The sequence below is a fragment of the Calidris pugnax genome, unplaced genomic scaffold (assembly GCF_001431845.1).
Source record: "Calidris pugnax isolate Ruff unplaced genomic scaffold, ASM143184v1 scaffold499, whole genome shotgun sequence".
Classification (NCBI taxonomy): Eukaryota; Metazoa; Chordata; class Aves; order Charadriiformes; family Scolopacidae; genus Calidris; species Calidris pugnax.
In genome coordinates, this window is record NW_015092476.1 from 411,841 (window position 1) to 432,863 (window position 21,023).

Below are 21,023 nucleotides of genomic sequence, written 5' to 3' on the forward strand. Positions count from 1 at the left end.
CCTGTTTAACAGGGTGTCTGTGGATTTTGTGAGCAGATTGGCCATGTATGTCTTTAGGAGACAAGCACAAGGAAGTATGACTAACTTACATGTCAGCTGCTTCTTCATGGCTCTTCTTTGTAAGCAGGATTATTATTTTTTTTTCCTAAAAAAAAAAAATTTTTTTTTTTTTTTTTTTTTTTTTTTTTTTTTTTTTTTTTTTTTTGGCTTTTGATTAAGTCAAGGCATTTGGTAAAATAACAACCCTGAACACGAGGGTATCCCCTCCTGTGCTGGGACACAGAGGGGGGGCAGGCTGTGCCACCACCCCTCTTTCCAGCGGGGGGCTTTGGGGCAGCCTGTGCCCCCCGGGGCAGCGCCAGGCCCCTCCCGGCCTCCGAGCCGGGCATCCCCGCGTGTTTTCCCGTGGCCGTTTCCCCCCGCGGGCCCGGTCTGACTCCCCGCAGGAGGGTCCTCCCCTCCGGTCACCCCTCCGGTCACCGGCACCGCAGCAGCGGCCGCGGACACCTCCTGTGCTGGTGGTGGGGGGGATGCTCTGCCGGGGGGGTCTGCCCCGCAGAAACGTCCGAAACTCTCACACGGCTCTTCTTCTCCTGCCCTCCTTCCCTCCCCCTCCCCTCCCCTCTCCCCCTCTGTGTTCCCAGGACATGGAGGCGTGAATCAGCTGGGGGGAGTTTTCGTCAACGGCCGCCCCCTCCCAGATGTCGTTCGCCAAAGGATCGTGGAGCTCGCCCACCAAGGGGTCCGGCCGTGTGACATCTCCCGGCAGCTCCGCGTCAGCCACGGCTGCGTCAGCAAAATACTTGGCAGGTAAAAAAGGGGGGTGGGGGGGCGGCAAATCCTGCCCTGTCCGTCAAGAGAAATTGTCACCGCCAGCCCCTCGGTGGGGGCTGCGAACACACGGAGAGCGGCAGGAACCTCAGGGGATGGGTCCGGGGAGGAGAGGGGCTTCCTGGACACGCGTGGTTTTATGTGCCTGTTGTGGGGAAAAAGTGCCAGCGTTGGCATGTCTGGTTTTGCCCTTTTCGCTGTTTCCTGTGGGTGATTGTCACACGAGGCCCCCGACGCCGGTGGGGAGCGTTGGCTGCGTGTGGAGTCATCACACACCTCCCTGCTCTGAATGAGTGCAGAAATCTGGGAGTCAACTTCACTAAAATGGGGAAAAAAAATAGAAGTTGTGCAAGCCACTCACTTTGCTTTATGGAGAAGAGTTTCTCAGCAATAGTGTAATGATATATGATATATATACATTGACATCGCCACACTTTCATTCACAAAGGGTATTTTGCAGTTTGTCCCACTGTTTCCCTATTCTTGTGCTGGATTACCTTCTTAATTAGAGCAGAGAATACCAGAAGTAACTATCAACTATCTAGATTTTGGCTGTTTTGGGAACAGCCCTCTGTTCAGGCTGCAGCTGCTCGAACCTCCACGGCAGTAGGAAATTAAACTCTGGCTGCATGTAATTTCCTGATTTCGTTTTAAAATTTGACGTAGGGTCAGGTCAAAAATACCATCCTTGCTTCTTTGTAGCTTGTGAAGAAATCTGAATATGAGTTGTGTAAATTATAGTGTTAAAAGGGTTTTGGGCTCCAGGTATTCTCAGGCAGTTGAGCAACTTCCATTAAGGAAAATATTTTTTTTTTGTTTTTTTGTTAGAATATGCTTTTATTGATAATCTGGAAAAGCTAATTCCTGAACTAACTAATTTTTCATGGTTAACTTCATTATTTACAATTTTATTCTTACTATTTTTATTTTTACCATCTTTTCCAATTTTTAACCAATTAGCTCTCCTGGACACTGCGTGGCTGCAAAGACTGTTAAGATGATTTTTTTTTTTTGGTGGTGTCAGGCTGGGGATGTGCTTGGCTTAGCAGCACTTACGGTCTCTCCATGGCCACTTAAGAGCTGAAGCTCAGGCTGACTTGGCAAAGCCTCAGGCCCCTGGTTTCCTGGCTCCTGGCACACTTTTCCCCGCTGTCCCTCCTTCCCACCCTCTCTGGCTGCCAAACGCCCCCTCCCCGACCCTGCCCCTGTGGGGAGCGGGGGGCACCGGCCCCTCGCTCCGTGGTGTCAGGGAGCGGTACCCCCCGCCAGCCACGCGCCTTCCTCCTGCTCTCGGTTCGAGGATGCCGATCCCTTTGCTGTTTGAGAGGGGAAAACTTTCCATGGGCTTTGTCTGATCCCTGCCTGCCCGTGGCGGGCTGTGTCCCTCCTCTGGGGCTCCGTGGCCGGCACCGGCTCTGGCCCCAGCTCCCACCCACCGGCGCGGTCCGGCTGGCCACGCTCCTGGCTGCGGCCCAGTGGCCACCAATTCCCAGCAGGACCCACGCGCCCGTGAGGAAGGGGCCGTTTATTCACCCCCTGGGGCAATTGTCTGACGGTTGGTTTTACTTCAGATAGTTGGGAAAGGTTTCGCGTTAGGTGTATTTGTGGTACGGAGCTGAGAGCCAGGCTCCGCAGCTTTGTCATTAAAGTTGTCAACAATAAATTGGAATTTCATAGCTCATTATTTTCATAACTAATAATTACAGTGGGTAAAATGTCACTGTAATTGGAGCTCTCTCTGTGTGTGCATTTTTGCATGTGCACGTATGTGCGTGAAAAACAGGGATCCTCCTGATAAATCCCTACATTTGGAGTTTCGTGGTGGGAATATCTCAGTCCTTGGTATGGCCTGAGAGAAGGCCGGCAGGGAGACAGGGGCTGCAGCGCTGCTGAAACCTCACCCCGGGCAGGGGGGTCCCCGGGGGCACCCACCCTTTGCCTGCACCTGCAGCTGGCTGGGAGCAGAAGGCCTGGGCCCGATGGGGTGAAATGAAGCTGTTTGTGGCCGTCCTGCCTTAAAAATGCAGACGGGGACCCGGGGTGCCAGGGCTGTGCAGCACGGGTTGGGGGACTTTGTGAGTGGGGGTCCGCCTGTCCAGAGGGCACTGGGGCTGTGTCCCCCGCCGAGTGGGCCGTGCCCGTGGCCGTGGCGCGGGGGCCGCTGCCATCACGGCATCCCCACCCTGGGGAGTCCCCCCGGTGCCAGCGCCGCTCCCCATCCTGCAGCTGCCGTGTCACCCTGCGGCGAGGTGCTGCTGGGGAACAATGTTTGGGAACACCTGTAAAACCCGTCGTTTTGACGGGATCCAAGGAAATTGGCACTTTTTGTTTGGTAGCGTTGCCGGCATTGTCTGGCTCCCGCCGGCACCCCCGGCTCAGGAGAGGGACCAGCAGCGAAGGCTTCGGGGCCAGAGGGTGCGAGGTTTTCCTGGGCTTATGGACCACGTTTGCCATCATTTTGCCATGTCCTCAGGAGGAGCTGGATTTACCCCCCTGCCCTAATCGGCTGTGTTTGGGGACACCGGGGGGGGGTTAATCCATCCCCGACACTTGATGCTTCCCATTCCTAGTGTTGCTTAAATGTCTCGTGGAGACTGGCAGATCCGAGTCTCACACCTGCAGCCGGGAAACCTGGAAACGTGAGGAGGTTCCTCACAGGGATTTTAGGCCCCGCACACGGAGCTCTCCCAGAAAGACTGAACCCAGGTGTCTTGTCAGGGGTGTGATGAGGAGGGTTGTGTGGTGCAGTGAGGCAGACTCCGGCTGCGCAGCCTGTTTGTGTTCTGCTCACGCTGGAAAGATGGGGGAATTAATTTATTTTTTTCTTTTTTTTTTTTTTTTCTTCATATAATGGGTATGTCAAGTAGCTGCAGAGAAAATATATTAATAAGCAGTCTTATGTTCTTAGTTGGGAGCCCGTTCCCAGCTCCCTGACAGGTCTGTGGGCGCTGGGCATGGCCTGGGGGTGTCTGAGTTGCCGGGAGCAGGGGCCTGGCAGATGCCTGGTCCAAGGCCGGCTCCCGGGGCCGAGGTCTGCTCCCTGCTTTGGGGGCAGTTGTGGAGGGTTGGAGCGGGGTTTTGTTTTTCATCTGGTCACGAGAAAATTCAGAGGGAAGGGAGACGTGGGGGGCTGGGGAGAGCCGAGACCCCGGTGCTCCCCGGCAGCGCGGAGCAGCGTCCTCCGGCTCAGCGTCTGCCATCAAAGACGATGGATAAAAAGATGGATCCTGCTCTCAGCAGCGCGGTCAGGGCTTCTTCATTCAGGAAAAGGGTAGACTGTGATTTATGTGTGACAAAATCTGGCGGATTTCTGTGGTTTTGGGGACCCAGCCTCCCCGCCTTTTGGGTGGGTGAAGGTGCTGCATGGGAGGAGGGTGAAGGAGAGCAGCCCCCGAGCCAGCAGGAGCTCCCTCCACCCCGGCACCTGTGACTGGAACTACTGAAAACATAGTGTTAGAAAGAACACATTTTGAAAAATATTAACTATTAAAACCATGATGTGCATATTTTAAACCATAAAATAGGAAAAAAAGATATGCCAGTGTATTTAGTCTGGCAGTGCAAATAAAATAAAATAAAATAAAATACCTATCCTTCATTTCGCTATGAGATGATAACAAGCCGTAGATATTAATGACAGAGAATTTCTGTAGAAACAGTAATTTACTACAAGAGAGTACACTGCAAAAAGTGGTCTTCGGTGTGATTTGTTTCTATTATTGCCAGTACCGCTGATTAATAACACACATTTTCAGTTAATTTTGGATCCCGGCATGCCCTTTAATCTTGCATTGTTTCTTTTGTCTTGCTATTACAGAAAAATATATATTGTATCCCGAGGCCCAATTCCAATTACTATAAGTTAATCTATTGGGTGATAAAGCACTACATAGGCAGAAAATGTGTATGTGGAAGTGAAGATGTATCTCAGGATTTGCTGGGGTTTGGTTACCTTGAAATTATGTTCTCTATAAATCTCGGAGCATGTTCTCTGTCTGTTGGTGATAACTGAAGCTTTGTTTTGGATGTTGTCCCAGGTATTACGAAACCGGGAGCATTAAGCCCGGAGTGATTGGAGGATCAAAACCAAAGGTCGCCACACCCAAAGTCGTCGAAAAAATCGCAGAGTACAAACGCCAAAATCCCACCATGTTTGCCTGGGAGATCAGGGATAGACTCCTCGCTGAGCGAGTGTGCGACAATGACACCGTGCCCAGCGTCAGCTCAATTAACAGGTAAAACCTGCCACTCCCGGGGAGGGAGGCTCCTTGGCAGCCCTGTCGCTGCCTCCTCTGGGTGTAGGACTGGCTGTTTTGTGCTGGATTTGGGGCTGGGGACCAGCGGTGGGCTCACCTCGGCAACCAGAGCATCCCAGATTCAGCGTTTCCTAGGGACAGGCAGGCCCCGCTGCTGTCCTGTGCGTACGTTCCCCTGTCCTCAGTGGCCACCATCCCACCTGCTGGCTCTGGATGAGGCCTCGGTGGTTTGGGGGAACGTGTCTCCCTTGGATAGAAGCTCAGCTGGCCGTCGAGGGGGGCAACAGTCATCTGGGTAAATGAGGGGCCAGGTGCCTGTAGGAGGGGAGCCAGGTCGTGGGTCCAAGGTACCCCTTCTGTCCTCCCGACACCCACTCGGTCTCGTGAAGGTGGCCCAGGGCCGCCGTCAGCGTCAGCATCGCCGGGGGAATTTGGCCGGTAGCTTTCGAGTGACACGGACACACTTACGTGGCCTCGAATTGCTTTTGTGAAAATGCAGGAGAAGCTCACCCAGAGCCTCAGCCCCCACTTCGGGGAGTCTTGCCCTGACCTTGCTGGGCAGGGCTGGGCTCGCAGGGGGCCTGGGGCTCTGCGGACACCCCGCCATCGCGTGTCACCCTCCTGTCCCGAGGAACGTCTGAGGCTGCCCTTGGAAAAACCCTGTGGAGCACTCTGCTATGTCCCCAGCCCTGCCAGACCCATAATAAGGGATTAGTACTTTCCCACCCGCTCCCTGGCAGCAGAGCTCTCTCCTTTCCGCCGCGGAGGCTGGTCCCTGCCGGGCATCGGCTGCCCCACACCGGCGAGATGGCTTTCCCTGGTGCGACCGCATGCAAATTCTCTGCATGCGGCTGGCTGTAAAGTCCCATCTGTGTCCATGGACGTGAAATAAATTGATGCAATATTCTTTTTTTATTGGCTATCCCAACCTGATTTGCATTCATGGAGTTGCCGCTTGAGTAGCCGGCGTGGCTTCCCTGGCGTGAGCGGAGAGAGGTGGCTCTCTCTTGCCGAACTGAAGGTTGAGTCATATGTTTTGTGTGTTTAAGAGCAAAAATGGGTCCGTTCACCCGCGGCCCTTGCTGCTCCCTGGGAGCTCCAGCCTCGCTGGGGCTCTGGAGTAGCACCCAGTGACCCTACAGAGGTGGCATTTCCAGGTTTAAGGATTGGAGGAATAATGCAGACACCAGGAAAGCTGAGGGAAAATCCCACTCTGACCAGCCCCGAGTAACTCAGGGCAAGCTCACCCCTGCCATGTGGGGAGCATCGCAGCCATGTGCAGCCCTCTGTTTGTGTGGTAGGACTTCAGGCATCCTCCAGGAGCCTGCCGAAACGGGCAGTCATAGCCCTAGGAAAACGAGAGGCTGAAGTGGCTTCCAGTTGTGTTTTGAGCCGGTTTCTGCCTTCTCCCTCTTGCTGTGCCCCTGTGTGTTTCCACACTCACAATGTCCCCACTGCCATTCCATCAGAAACCCCGTGCGTGATCCGCCACCAGGACTTTTGGCCAGAAATATTGTTCTTTCTCATCCTCTTGTGGCTGTGGCTATGATCTTGTCCTTTTCTTAAAGGTACGAAATCCCTTTCTAAAAATGCACACAATCTTTCCCAGTCAGTCTGCTCACCCAGGGAGTTGTTTGTGCCAGCCTCGGGGCGCGTCCTGGAAACCCAGCCCCAACTGTCATGGCAGGAAACCCGGAATTCACATCAAAACACTTGGCTGCAACCTTAAATCCCCCCAGTCCCATGCGGCACTCTGTGGGATTCGTCCTTATATTTAAAATTAGGTGTGTGCACCCAAGCTGGGCTGGTGGGGGTGTTACCCGCCAGGGATGCAGCCCCTGCACTGAGGGGGTGATGGATGCCCAAATCAGGTGCTGCCCTGTGGCCACGGACCCTTGGAAACGGCTCCCTGTGGTTCCTGTCCCGTGGTGGGGAGGGTGATGCCAAGTGGATGGGACTCACAGAGCTGCAGCGCAGCTCCTCGTCCCGTCCCTGCCTCCTCCGGCGCCATTCCCTCCCCGGAGCTGTCACCGCTCCTGGGGGCACAGGGGACATGGGGACACACCGTGCCCAGCGCATCCCCACTGCCCAGGGTGCCTTTTAGCAGAGGAATTTGAGCTCCTGCCCCCGTATATGAGTGAATAATAACTATTATTATTAATTAATAACATTAATTAATATTAATAATAGGCCACTCTTCCGCAGCAGGAGCAACTCTGTGTGATTAGGGTTTAATTAATCATTGCGATTAGTTTTGCTCAAATAAGCCGAGAGCTGCCCAGCTGCTTCGGAGCGCTCTGGTCCTCTGTCCCTCCGGAGATGAAGACGTTTATGTGTCAGAAGGCCCCGGACACCCTTCCCTCCCCGCCACGGCACCTTCTGTGGGGGCTATTTCTGCTCTCAGAGTCCCAGGTCTTTGCCCTCACAGCCCCCTCTGATGACCCCACTGGGCTTGGATGCTCCAGCCGCCGCAGAAGACACTTCACCCCCATCAGCTTCTCCAGACTTTGTTCCCACCAACCTCCATGAGACTCCGCAGGGGATGGGGACAGCAGTGTGTCCCCTTCTGGGACGGGGCCAGGCATGGTGGCTCCTCTTCCAGCTCAGGGGGTGACTCTCAGTGAGCGGCTGCTGTTTGCCCCCGTGAACGCGTCCCCGTGCCAGCCCCATCTCACGCCTGCCCTCCTCTCTCCTGTCCCAGAGAGAAGGGAGAAGGGTTTGTCAGACGGGGAGAGGAGGAGGAGGAGCAGCTCTCTGGCTGCCAACAGAGCTCCATGTGGGAGATGTGTGGAGGGCGAGCAGTGAACCTCCCCCAGGCCCTGTCCGAGGCCGCTGCGGCCGGTGGCAGAGCCGTTACCTCCAGAGGTGTCCCAGACCCCGTCTTCCCTTGTTCTCACTGCCCATGGGACAGCGAGCGCTCGGCAGAGCATCTCCCCAGCTCTTCTCCACAGCTGCCCCCTGTCCTGCCACACAACACACGCCTTCTAATCTCTCTGCACCTCTGAATTTTTTCCTGATTGACACTGTTATAAACCAGAGCAGAGGCTGTCCCCAGCGGTGACAATGTAGTTATTCAGCTTTTAAGATTAGCATTTAATCCGACACGTTTTTTTGTTTTAATATTAATTTGGCTAAGCAGCCCTTTTTCCCAGGTATCCAAGTGCTTTAGCTGTCGGAGTGCTGTGCCTGGGGTGGCCTTTGAAATGTGTCCCAGCACCCAGGGGTGCAGATCACAGCCTGGTGGGACGCCTGGGCTCAGAGGTGTCCCCGAGGAGGGGCTGCTGGCCCCACAGCTGCCCAAATTGCAATGGGTGTCTCTTTCTGGGGTGGTGGGGACTTGGTCCTCAACGGGACTGAAGCACCAAATTCTGCTGCATCCCGAGGAGCGTGTTGGAGTCGGTCACCCAAACGTCCCCCATGGCAGGGGCTGGGGGCAAAGACACCGTCCTGGGCCCATCCGCCAAACTTCAAGTCGACTTTCAGTGCATGAGGAGGGGGTAACAGGCAGAAAAGAATTTTTCTGTTGATGTAGGTGTCCCAAACTGAAAAAACCAGTCTGATGCCCCCTGCCCTCTCCTGCTTAATGCTGAGTAGTCGTTTCTTTCCCACTGCACACAGGATCATACGGACGAAGGTGCAGCAGCCACCCAATCAGCAGGTCCCAGCCTCCAGTCACAGCATAGGTAAGGAAAACTTTTTTTAAAAAATATATTAAAAAAAAAGCATAATGGATTACAAATATTCTAAAGAACTTTTAATCATTCTTATGGACAGATAATTCTGCATAAATCACTTCAGCACACGTGCTAATGCGCCTTCTTTGTCATTCTCCAAGGGCTGAACATAGTAAATGAATTTTATAAATACTGCTAAAAGGTTTTGAATTTTACTGATTATTATGATAAATAGCTTTCACCATGAGACAGAAAATTGAAATCTAAACCAAAAAACCCCCACTAATGGGGGTCTATAGAATGTCAGATAATTAAAGTAATAAATCAAGAAAGGGATACTTATTCATAACATTTTCTGCATCATTAGTCAGTAAGTAGTTTTGAATGTGTTTTTTTCATCTATCAGCCGTCCCTTCCATAATTCTTTGTGCACTTGCAGTCTTGAGTGAAGAGGTAGCAAAACTTTCCGAAACTTTAATTCCACGGCAGACCAGCGACGCTGCGCCCCGAGGGCGGCCACGTCCCTGGCGGGGGCTGGAGCGGTGTCCCCAGCCCTCCTGGGGGTGACAGTGTCTCTTGGGGGACCTGCTCTGCCAGGCTGCAGGGATGGAGAGGCTTGGGCAGGGCTCAGGGCTCATTTATTTTTGTCTCTGCTCTGAGAAAGCTGCCAGAGCACGTGTGAGCCCTTGGTCCCTTGGCAGAAGGGAGGCGGGATGGGGCCCCGGTTCCTCCCTGCCTTCACACTGTCCCCCGAGAAATGGGTACACGCTTGCAGGCCCCTTTGGCCAGGGTGGGCTGGCCCTGTGAGACAGGGAGCGTGGGCACAGGGCCATCTGAACACCACGGGCTTCTCAAAGACATCACGCCACAGCCCCTTGTCCTGAGCTTTTTTCTCTGGGAAATGCCAAAACAGTCTCAGAGGAGGAAAAACATCCCTGAGTTTGCTGCGGTGGCTTGAGGGCCGCCTCTCCTTGAGGAAAACGAGAGAAATCTTGTTTCTGAGGGGTTGGGGCTGATGGAGGCAGCAGGGATTCCCAATGCCCGTTTGCTCCCTGTGGGCTGTCTCTGGGGGTCTTCATCGTGGTCCCGCAGAGGATGCCCCCGTGCTCGGGTGTGCGCGGTGCTCTTTGGGCCGCAGGGACATGCCAGCCTGTCAGCAGATGGAGGTGACAGTGGTGCTACCTCCTCTGCCTCCTTCCACAGCATCTCACAGTGAGCACTGCAGCCCCTCAGCGTCTCCAGGCTGTGATGAATGATCCCCTCTTGGCTGGGCACATCCTGCAACCTTTCCTAAGGGCTCGGTTAAAGCAAAGGGGATTGAATTCATGTTTTGGGAAGCCTCGGGGCCTTTCAGCCATGTGACCCACAACTGGCTGCCCCTGGGCAATCCAGCTACCTGGGCTGGTGGCCTGGGCCAGTGGACGCAGGTGGCAAACCAAGCACGGTGAGTGGAAGTTGCCCTGCTCCTACGTGGTCCCTGCCCCAGGACCTTGCTGGGGACCTCATCCGTGGAAGGAGACCCTTCTCAGATGACTGAGCTCCTCACTGGCTCCGTCCACCTTGCTGGTGACATGGGGTGGGGTGTCACCTGATGGTGTCCACTGGCCCAAGTGATGCTCCTTCCCACTGTGCCCTGCTCAGGACGGGGTGATGGGGGAAGAGCATCCTCCACCCTGCAGCATCTGGCTCCAGCACCTTGTGATGGTGGCAAAGAGTGGCCATGGGGACTGGTGGCTTTTTTGGGGTGGGCTGGTGCTGGTGCTGTCCTGCCCACTGACTGACTGTCCTTGCCTTGTAGCCTCCACGGGGTCCGTGACCCAGGTGTCCTCTGTCAGCACCGACTCTGCCGGCTCCTCCTACTCCATCAGCGGGATCCTGGGCATCGCCTCCCCCGGCACCGAGAGCAACAAGCGCAAGCGGGACGAAGGTAGAGGGAGATATGGGGTGGGATGGGGCTGGAGGGATGGGATGGGGATGGGGCAGATGCCGTGCGCCTGTGCCGTGGTGGAGCTGTGGTCGCCTCCCATCACCGTCTAACAGTGGGGTTGAGTCTCATTTCGGCAGGTCTTTGCCAAGGTCACAGACAGGCTGGGGACCTCTGGTGTGACCCTGTGATGGAGGCAGGACCTCTTTGAGGAGCAGGGGCTTGGCTGGGTGTTTCTGAAAGCACTGGGGTTGTGCCACAGTTTTTAACCAGACCTTTCTCCTGACCGGGGAATGTTTCCCTCCCACCAGCAAAAAGGGGAAGAGTCACTGTTATGCTGACTCTGTGACCACCTGAAATGAAAAGATGTCAGGGAGGTGTCCCTAAACACAAAGAGACAGAAAATTAATGACAGAGCTATCTGCTGTGCTGCATCTCTGCAGGTCCCCCAGCACTGGGGGCTTTTGTCAATGCGGGAGGATTGGAAATGAGCACGCTGTGGTTGGGGCTGGGCATTGCCATCATGCCTCAGATCTGCTGCTGGGTGTATGGTCCTGGACATTGTGCATCCTTGGCATCTTCCTAATGAAAACACTGCTTTGGAGGGAAGGATGCTGAGGAGAGAGGGGAAGGGAAGAGGAGAAATTCTGAGCTGATGTTTTAGTGAAGTGTCTTTGGTCTGGAGGATCCCTCTTGCTCAGTAAGAACTTACAGAGAGGAGCTGAGGCCAAGACTCTGGGAGAGGACCCAGAGCCTCAGGGGGATGCTGAGGTCCTGGCTGCAGGGGACACCTGGAGGAGGGGGTTTGCTGGTGGGCTGGGGACCCCTGACTAAAACTGGGCAAGAAGTAGCACAAATGGGGTCGAGTGTCTGCAGATGTGCTGGTGGAAATGCCTGGTCCACTCGCAGAGTGTTGCTTTGTTTACTGAAAGTGGGGGGAAAACTGCAAGGGGCTTTTGGGGCCAATTACAGCCACGTGAGGACTGGTCTGATGGTGGGGGTATAAAACTCCCTGAGTTTGGGTTCTTGCTGAGTACACCGTTAGTTAACTCTGTGATTGTCTGTCTGATGCTTTTTTCCAAATCAAGGCTTCAACTGCATGGATAAATTAGGCATTAGGGCATGTAGGGTAGAAATTCTGTGTTTTATCAGCCGTGTCAGGCGAGAGGCTGTCAGTGCTGAAACCACACAGCCCTGTCCCGAGGCACCGGCTCCTGGGCGCCCGCCATCACAAAAGACTCTGGTTTAAGCTGGAGAAGACTCTGGCTAAGAAATGAGAAGCTTCTGAAATCACAGAGAAAATAATTAAATGTTTCCTTGGAAAGATGAGAAGCAGAGGTGAGAAATTCCCCACCTTTTGCCAGTTCATTTTTAGAAGAGAGCACGTGGTTTCTAAAACAACCCCACTTCATTTTGGCAGGATGAGTCATGACTTTAGAGCTCATAAGCCGGACAGGAATGCTGTCCTCAGCAGAGTGTGTGAGCTGCTTTTAGAACAGGCTCGGATCTGTGGATTCAGAGAGGCACAAGCAGATATTCCAGCCTCCTTGTTCCAGGGGAGCCCCAGGAGCCTCCGTGACCCTCCCCGTCCTGCTCAGGACAAGCTCCTTCTGCACGGGTGGGCGCGAGGTGCCCACAGAGGCATCCCAAGGCTCCACGGTGGAGGTGGGTAGTAGGTGCTCACCTCTAAGGCAGAGAAGTGTGTCACCTTCTAATTACGTCCTGTATCATGAGGCGGATGCACAAGGGGGCAGAGTTAACTTTGCCATTTCCCGGCTTTGGAGAGCCGGGAGAGACCACCTCGGCGAGGAGCCCCTCGCACCCTGCCCTTGGCCGAGTTGCCCCGTGTCTCAGCGTCCTCTGCGAGGTGTGTGCCCACCATCCCCTCCCTGGGTGCCTCTCCTGGAGCTGGAGTCACCGTGCTGGCCCGGCGATGCCAGCCTCGGAGTGGGGTGGACTCTCCCCTCCGGCTTCAGCGGCACCGAGCGCTCGCTGTGATTCATTACCCGGGTTTGTTCTCCTCGCTCTTGACATTTATTTTTTTTAGCAGATGTCACCAGTCTTTAACCCAGTGGGGAGCTTGCTGGCGAGCAACAGGGGCAAACCAAATCAGACAGTCTTTATTGGTTTATATAGCTGAAGGTGTCATTTTTTTCCCCCTTGTAATACAGACTCAGAGCAGATGTGCCTTCACGGGGGATCGGCTGCTTTCACTTGTGGTTAAAGGACACGCTACCGGAGACTGACACGGGGAGCAGGCTGCTGGTGACGAGGCAGAGAGAGGGGGCTGCTGGGTGGTGATCTCGCTGTTTGGCCTCCTCTGGGTTCTGTGGTGGCACCTTCTCCCAGCCCCGCAGCCCGGGGAAAAGCCGTCGAGATGCAGATGGGTGGCAGAGATGCGCGGGACAATCCCGCTGTGCTACCTTCGAGAAAACAGGGTGTGTTTTGGGGAAGCTGAGGGTGGGCAGTGAGACCCCGAGTGGGTGGGATGCTCCCTCCGGTGTCCCCAGCCAGCAGCAGGGCAGGGATGGGTTTCCCCGTGCTGCTTACAGCTGGTCGGGTGTCTGGTGGTGGCCCCATGATGGGACATCTTGCAGAGTGGGCGTTTCTGGGGAACACTGAGCATCCCCTGTCTGAAAGCCAAAGGTCCCTGAGCTTTGGGGTTCAATAATCCTTCATGAGCAGCAAGAGGATGGTGAAAGGGAGCTGTGTCCCTGGCAGGCACACAAGTCCAGGCAGAGACGGTGACAGGGAGTCACTGGGCTGCAGGTGCTCTGGAGGGGGCTCTGAGGGTCCCGTGAAGGGGAGGAAGGGCCAAAGCACAACAAGGCAGAGACCACCCCTCCTTCTCCCTTCACCCCTCTCTCCCCTTGCCCTGGTTTCTATCCTGCGCTGCAGAGCTCTGCTGGTGAGGGAGAGCCAGCAGAAGGGCTGGAATGAAACAGGGGGATGCTCCTGGCATGTTCCTGCCATCCTAGCTGAGATCCTGGAGCTGACACGTGTGCCTGGGGGATGGAATATGGCCCAAGGTCTCTTCCAGAGGTGGTGCCATCTCCACGGGAGAGCGGTGTCTCTCCCTCAGACCATGGCAAAACTCAGGACTTCTCCTTCCACGAGATCCCACCCTGTGTCCGCTGCACCATCCACAAGTGTCCACCGCCCCTTGGACAATCTTGGTGGAGGAACACCATCATGCTGGTGCAGAGCCCCCTGCTCGGATGGAGGGCTCAGGCTGCCCGCCCTGAGCAGCTCCCCTCTGTAAAGGAGTTGTGCCTTCGGTGGCTGCCGGCGGCTCGGCTTGGGCTGGGGGAAGAGGCTCCGTCCCCGTAGCTCCACAGAGATGTGCCTGGCTCCCAGTGGGCTTGTGAGCAGAGGTTGGGAGGATTATGTGCATCTCCCTTCTCATGCCTCTTCCTTGCTTTGTGCAAAACCATTTCCCTACGTGGGAAGGAAGACCTTTGGAGCCATTACTGCATGTTCTGGTGGTGAGCCACCTGATTCTGCGGGACATTCGCATGCTTTTAGCAGCTTAGCCCAGTCTGAGACCCACAACCCTGATGCAGAAATATGCTCGTGACCTCCCTTGTGACACTGAAACACACAGAAATCTCTGAAAATGGGAGGTAAAAGGGGCAGTTTGTGAACATGAGTAGCAGCCGAGCCAGGCTGATATCTGTTTTCAGGCAGAGGTTTCTCTGTAAGCCCGGGTTGGCTGTTGTGTCACTGATGCTGTATCACACCGCTGGTGCACAGGCACAAGCTTTGTCTGGCCCATCCTGCTGTGGTTAGCACCATCCTGGCACGATTTCGGGGCGTGCAAGCTGATGTCCCCCTCGCAGGGGTCAGCACAGGGAGCATCACTGGCTGCTGCTTCTGTGAGGGTGCAGGGGGTTTCCTGGCAGGGACGCAGGCTGTGTCAGACCAGCTGGGCTGTTTTCCTCCCTCCTGGAGATGCAGGTGGGTCGAGCAAAGGGCTCCGTGCGGCGATGAGCGCCCCACTGCACGCTGCCGGTCCCAGCCAGGACGCGCCGTCGGAAGCAGGACGGCAGCACCCAGACGGACACCTTGGCATGGGGTGAGGGTGTCTGCTGCCCAGCCACCCCTTCTGGCTGCAGATTTAGGTACCTGCACCCAACCAGCTGCACAGACCATATTTCAGATCTGCTGGTACAGAGTCTTCCCAATGGCGGAGGCGTTTGGGGAATTGAAACCAGCGCAGCCGGAGACCTTCACTCGTAGGGGTTGTCTTGTTTCCATTCTCACCAGCCGTAGCCCCGTGTTGCTGTCAGCATCTGGTGCCATGATGCAGGTGCTTGTGCTTTGTTTTCTCAACTGGACTCTGAAAAGTGGCTTTCCTTTAAACACAGACTCAGTGTATTTAAAGGTGTTTGGGTCCCAGCCTTCTCTGTGGGGGGATCAGCCCCCACGAGGGGCAGGGACACTAGTGGGAATGAGAGTTATCTGGGGGTGGGTGCAGCCCACTGCCTCATAAAACCATCTGCTGTTGGGATCAGGATGTTTTCACACAGGGATGCCCCAGGGTGGGCACATGTAGGCCTCTGAGCAGTGCCTGTGGGCACGTCTCCGTCGGCGCTGGCTGCAGGAGACCCCACCTCCCAGAGCTCTGCACTGACAAACGCGGACACGGGCTCACCAAGTCAGTGACACATCCTGGGGGGGAGAGAGGCCAGGAACAGCAAAGCAAACAAAGCAAGCATGACTAAACACCAGCGAGGACTAATAATACAGACAGCATTCCTGTGTTCTGCATCTCTCCTCTGTACCAGGCCCGTGAACTCTGTTTTCCCGGTGGGATGGGAACAAGGAGCTGCACTCTCAGCTTGGCAGAGACCTGCATGGCTGGGGGTGCAAATGCCTTGGAGGCCACAAGGCAGGTGGTCAGCAGCCCCAAAAGGCAGCACAATGCTGAGGGGATGCTGCCGGGGTCTTCTGTCACCTCCTCCTGTGGCTGAGGGACAATGTGGCTTGCAGGGTGTCCGCTCTAGGAGATTGCTGGGAAGGCTGTAAAGTGTTTTACCCCTTTGATTTAGCTCCACTTCTTTAAACACCAGAACCACTGCTGGTACCTGGCTTTGCTGAGCATGGTTGAGTGTGGTGTCCACAGCCCTGTCCCCATCTGAGCTCTGGCCCATCAGCTGTAGTGCGTTCGTGCGGGCCATGAGTTGTGTCCAGGGACATCCTGCTGCTCCATCTTTTTGAGGTGGAGAAAATGACTGCCTGTTCTGCCCTCTCGGTCCCACTGACCTTCTCATGTCCCCATCCCTCCTGCCAGCAGTGAGCTCCCACCTCCTTGCTGAGCACCGTTCCGTGGGGCTTGAAGCCCTCAGTGGTGAGATCTGCCAGTGGCTCACTTGGAGGGGTTGTAAGGAGACCCCAGCCAGCCACGGGGTTAGTCGTGAGCCCCTTTCCAGCCATGGCTTTCCAAGTCTTCATAAACACAAAGTAGATCTCATTGTAGCTTCCCTGGCAATGGAGGATCTTTATTCTTCTGTCTCTGAGGGCTGGAACATGGGGCTGCTCTGGCCACTCATGGCACCCTCTTCCTGGCCACTGCTCTTGACAGGGGACCTGTGTCCCCCTGAATTTGTGCGTGCTCTTGGGATACAGCTCCTCCTGGAACAGCTCTGGTGAGATACTGCTCTGGTGTAGAAGCCCTCTTCTCTCCTGAGCAGGGGCTGGGATATCCTCCCATCCCAGACTTACTCCTTGGGGTTTCCTGAGTAGGTTTAGGCATTTTTGGCCTGGCAGGTTGAGCATCCCTGTTGGTGAGAATGCACTGAGCGAGGGGTCACGGCACTGCAGGGCGTTGGGCAGCTGCTGGGGTGGGAGTGTGGGAGGGGAAGGAGCCCACAGATGTGTTTGTGCTGCCCGTCCACACACCGGGGCATCAGCAGGAGGAAAATATGCTCTGCAGGCAGCAGGTGATGGAGTTCAATGCAGAAGATGAACATTGACCAGGTCCTGTGCTGGCACAAGTCCCCGTAACTCCTCTCACCCCGCATGAGGGCCTGAGCCTGACAGCACGTGGTGGGATTCAATATTGTCCTCTCCAGTTCCTCCCTGGGGTCCTCTACACTGTGCAAGTGATGTGCAAAGGACTGAAGCCTGTGAGGGTCTGAACTACAAGGGAAACAGGCAAAAACAGAGACTGTGAAGGGAAAAAGCAGGAGGTTATGGAGAGAAAAAAGTCACCTGCCAATACAAACTTGAGCTTTATGATGCCAAAGTGCTGAACTGTAGGTCCAGGCAGTGATGAGTAGGGGTACCCAGAGGGACCCTGAGCAGATGGAGAGGGGCACTGGCTGTTCCCCCAGGCTGTCCCACACCAGGGGCACCTGCCTGCAGCACAGGGGGATGTGGGTGCAGACCCTGCTGCCAGGCCAGTGGCAGCCAGAAAGAGGCAGCGGAAAAGTGCATAAAACCCCCCAGAAACCTAACTGTCCGTAGTGCAGGCGGTCAGCTGAGGTGGGGGAGTCACTCAGGTCCAGGCAGAGGCTGAAGAGAAAGACCCCCCCTCCGCAGTCCTGGGGAAGTGCTGGAGTTTAATAATTTCCAGCCCCACTTAGCAGTGCTTACTCACTGGGGTTGTCTTTACTCCTGGGGATAACTTCAGTGACGATAATGAGATGAAGCCTTTGAAGGGATGAGGTTTCGCAGGGTCAGCAGGTACTGATTTGAATTTCTCCTGCTGATGCAGACTGTCCTCTGCATTCAGGGATCCTCTCGCGGTGTTGCGGAGCAGGGTGAGCCGTTTGTCTTGTTGGTTTGTTGGCTCCTCGACAGAGACCGCTTTCCCTCACCACACCGACATTGGAATCATCCTTTCAAACACAGCTTGAGCTGAACTTTGCTACTTACGTGGCAGCGATGGCTTCTTCTGTGCTACGTCCAATGCAATCTATGGCTTGGTGGAGGTTTCAGATTTTTAATTTCACTGAAAGCTTTTTTCCTGAGTCCTTGTATAGAATTCCATGGGGGCTTTGCTTCACTTTTTGTATTTGCCTTTTGTGCACCTTACACAGGGCGTCCTGAAGTGGCAGCAGCCTCTGGCCATGCTGGTGGTTTGACACTGGCACCTGTGGATGGTGCTGGTTTGACGTGAGCAGGGATGGTGTTGCCTGTGGAATGTGGTGGTTTGATACCAACCATGATGGTGTCACCCATGGATGGTGCTGGTTTGACATCACCAGGGATGGTGATAGCACCCGCAAATGGTGGTGGATGGGTGTCTGGAGGAGGAGTTTGACTCCCCCCCAGCATGAGACTAAAACCCTTGGGTGTTCCCAAGAGCCACCCTCCATCCATGGTGCTATTGGCACTGAGTTGGCCATTCTGTACATTAACAAGTGGAGTGCAGCTGGCACAAGGCTTCTTTTCAGGAGAAAAAGAGAGTATTTTGTCATTCCTCATGAAATTCTAGAGAAAAACTCCACTTCAGTACCCAAACCAAGCAGCTCTGATGTTTGAGGGTGATGTGTTCTTGTTGGTGCCACTGAGGCAGGATGGTGTTTCTGGGGAGGGAAGGACCAACCTCTGCCCAGCTGGGTGATAGAGCCCAAGGGTTGAGGTCCTCCATCCATGGCTGGGTCAAATCCTTCCAGCTCTGTAGGACAGTGGGAGCATCCCACGCTCTTACAGCCCTCCTTGTGCTTCCCTACAGCATCCTGAGCTGTGGAACACTGGTGGCTGCCCACATCCCTGTGCTCTGGGGCACCCAGGGCCTCTTTGGGGTCCCTGTGGATGTAGGGTACAGGTGGGTGGATGGCAGTGGCTGGAGGCAGCCATATCCAGGGTGGGCATCCCCATGCCCTCATCCCTGAGGTGTTAGGAGGGATGGGCTGTCGGTGGTGCTCGCCCGTGGGTGGTTTTTTGCCTTCAGAGCTCAGCGCAGGAGAACTCCCCGCCGGCGCGGCTGCCCTTTCTGAGCCAGCGGGTTACGGGCTGTCGTGTGCGCACGTCAAGCGTGTTTGTCACTTTCCTCCTAATGCGGTCCCGGGGGGCCCTATTTTCCAGAGAGCTCTCCTCCCGCGCCGGGGTGAAGCCCTGCCGCTTCCCCACCGGCGTCGGCGGAGCAGGGGTTTTCCCGGCGCGGTGTTAATGAAAAGCCCCGTCTTCCACCGCTCCTCACAGCCCGGCTGTAGCTCCAGCTGTTCTCATCAGGAGCTGTCGAGCGCTAGATGCTTTTCAAGGAATAACCTCTTCATACACCTTTAGCTAAAATCCGGTTTAGGGGTAGATGCCTTGTCAGATCATCCTGATAGTGCCAGCTCTGGGGCTGACCGGGGTACTTTTGCAGGAATGCATTTTCCAAAGAAAAAGCAGTTTTTGTGGAAAATCAGGAGTTGTCAGTGTTGGTGGATGTTTGTTATAAATGCTAATATGAGACAAAATAGAAAGGTCACGAGCAAGGTGAATCATTCTGATTTTATATTGAGAAATTTGTAGCGTCCGGAGAGGAGGAAATGCTGAGGGGCAGTCAGGGTGCGTGTGTGTAGGTGTGTGTCTGTACAGAACGTGCACGTACGTACCTCCAACGTATCTGTCACCTGCACACACATACAGAGAGAGGTGATAAAAGTTTTGTCTTGGGTATATTATATTATTACTGACAGAATTTCACAATTAGCTTTCCTGGTGATGTTGGTCACAGTCTCTGAGAGGACTGAAGAGCAAAACCAGAAAGAAAAAACATTGTTGTTTGGGTTTTTGTCAGGGTACCCAGGTATTTTTTGTTCTTTTCAAACGATGCCCTTGAGTGACGTGTTCCTCCCTTGAGAGGAGGGTTGCACGCTTTGTGCAATGCTGGATTTTCCCTTTTTCCCCACGTGAAGAGCCACGATGCTCAGGTCTGTCAGAATACTTCCACACTGGTAAAATAAACCCTTCAATTTCAGGCATGTGAGGGCAGCTCGGGGGGCTGCGCTGGCTCTGCGGGTGTTTGCCCTCGAACAGAGAGATTTGGCCGGTTGGGAATGGTGCCTGGAGAGACACAGGGGCTGTTCCCACAGGAAAGGTTCAGATGCTAAAGCATTAAGAAAATGACTTGGCACCTCCATGGTAGCAGGAGCTCCCAGTGTCACGTATTTCTGTGTCAGGCTTGTAAATGGTAATGGCTTCTCCATCGCCTCATGCTCAGTTTGCACTCTCCATTTGTGCCTCGGGTTCTCCATCCCATCTCCATCCTGCCTCTGTTCCTCTTCCTGGGGCAACAGTGACCCGGGTTCTCCTGTGGGCAGAGGCAGGTTGGCTGATTTCTTCATGGATGCACAAAACCCATTGCTGGTACCAGGATTGTCACGTAGGACTGGAATCTGCTTCTGCCACGGCTGGTGCAAGATTTGATTCACACTTGCTGGGATTTTTAAGTCAGAATTCTTTTCTTGGCTGAAATGGCAAACTCCTGAAATCCTGAATGAGAGAGGAAAAAACACTTTTTCTGTTGGTGCTTTGGGAAGAGCCAGAGTTAATATTCTAAGCTGCCATTGCTGTTGTTGCCAATGGGGAAGTTCCTGGTAAGCAAACAGGGCAAAATCAGTGAGACACAGAAAATAGGGGTGTCCTGAGGCTGGAGGTTTTCTCCCAGTTCAGCTTTTCCTGCCATGGCCTTTGTGTGTACTCTTTGTGCCAATGGTTATTTATTACTGGAGGTGGTTGCACATTATTGACTGAATCCTGCCCATTTTGGTCTCTCCTGGCGTTTCCAGAACAGTCCCATGATTTAGAAATCCATCCCATTACTCAACAAACATTGGAAGGAAACACAGCACAGGCTGTGTGGTGATTTACACCAGGCTGGGTGACTGCATTTGGGACTTTGTGTGGTTTTTAGCTAATTACGTGAGTGGCGGGTCACGGTGGCTGTGCGGAGGTAACGGACTCGTACCCGCAGGATGTCTGTGTCGTCTGGATGTGACTAAGCCAAGAAGAGCACCTTCACAAGTTTGTCGTGGTGGAGTCACCAGGACACACAAGGCTTGGAGGGAGTCCGTGGTACTTGCCAAGGACAGCATTTTACTCGCCATGTGCTGCGCTGGAGCCCAGTCCCCTGGGGCAGGGCTTGTTCTGCCCTGGAGCCGCAGATGGAAACAGGGACCGTGCCCTTTGCAGCACGCAGTGGTCCCGGTGCAGCTGGGCTCTCTGCAGGGCTCTCTGCATGCCCTGTTCTGCCCGTGCCACCACCAGCACCCTCTGTGTGCCCATCGTGTCTGGCAGCTCAGGTGGAGCACCATCAGCATCATCAGCAGTCTGCAGGATACCCAGAGGTGCTGCAGGGATAGCCAAATACCTCTTGTTATTTTTTTTTTTTTTTTTTTTTTT

The 21,023-nt window shown here is 54.6% G+C and overlaps 1 protein-coding gene across 1 annotated transcript in view; it reads left to right on the plus strand.

The window, feature by feature from the left end:
- The window catches only part of PAX5 (paired box 5), a 141,348-nt gene that overhangs the window by 13,351 nt on the left and 106,974 nt on the right, over window positions 1–21,023 (plus strand). The window contains exons 2-5 of the mRNA XM_014962565.1: window positions 645–810; window positions 4,869–5,066; window positions 8,706–8,770; window positions 10,560–10,688. Of these exons, the coding sequence (XP_014818051.1) occupies window positions 645–810; window positions 4,869–5,066; window positions 8,706–8,770; window positions 10,560–10,688 (558 nt within the window). The remainder of the gene's footprint in view (window positions 1–644; window positions 811–4,868; window positions 5,067–8,705; window positions 8,771–10,559; window positions 10,689–21,023) is intronic.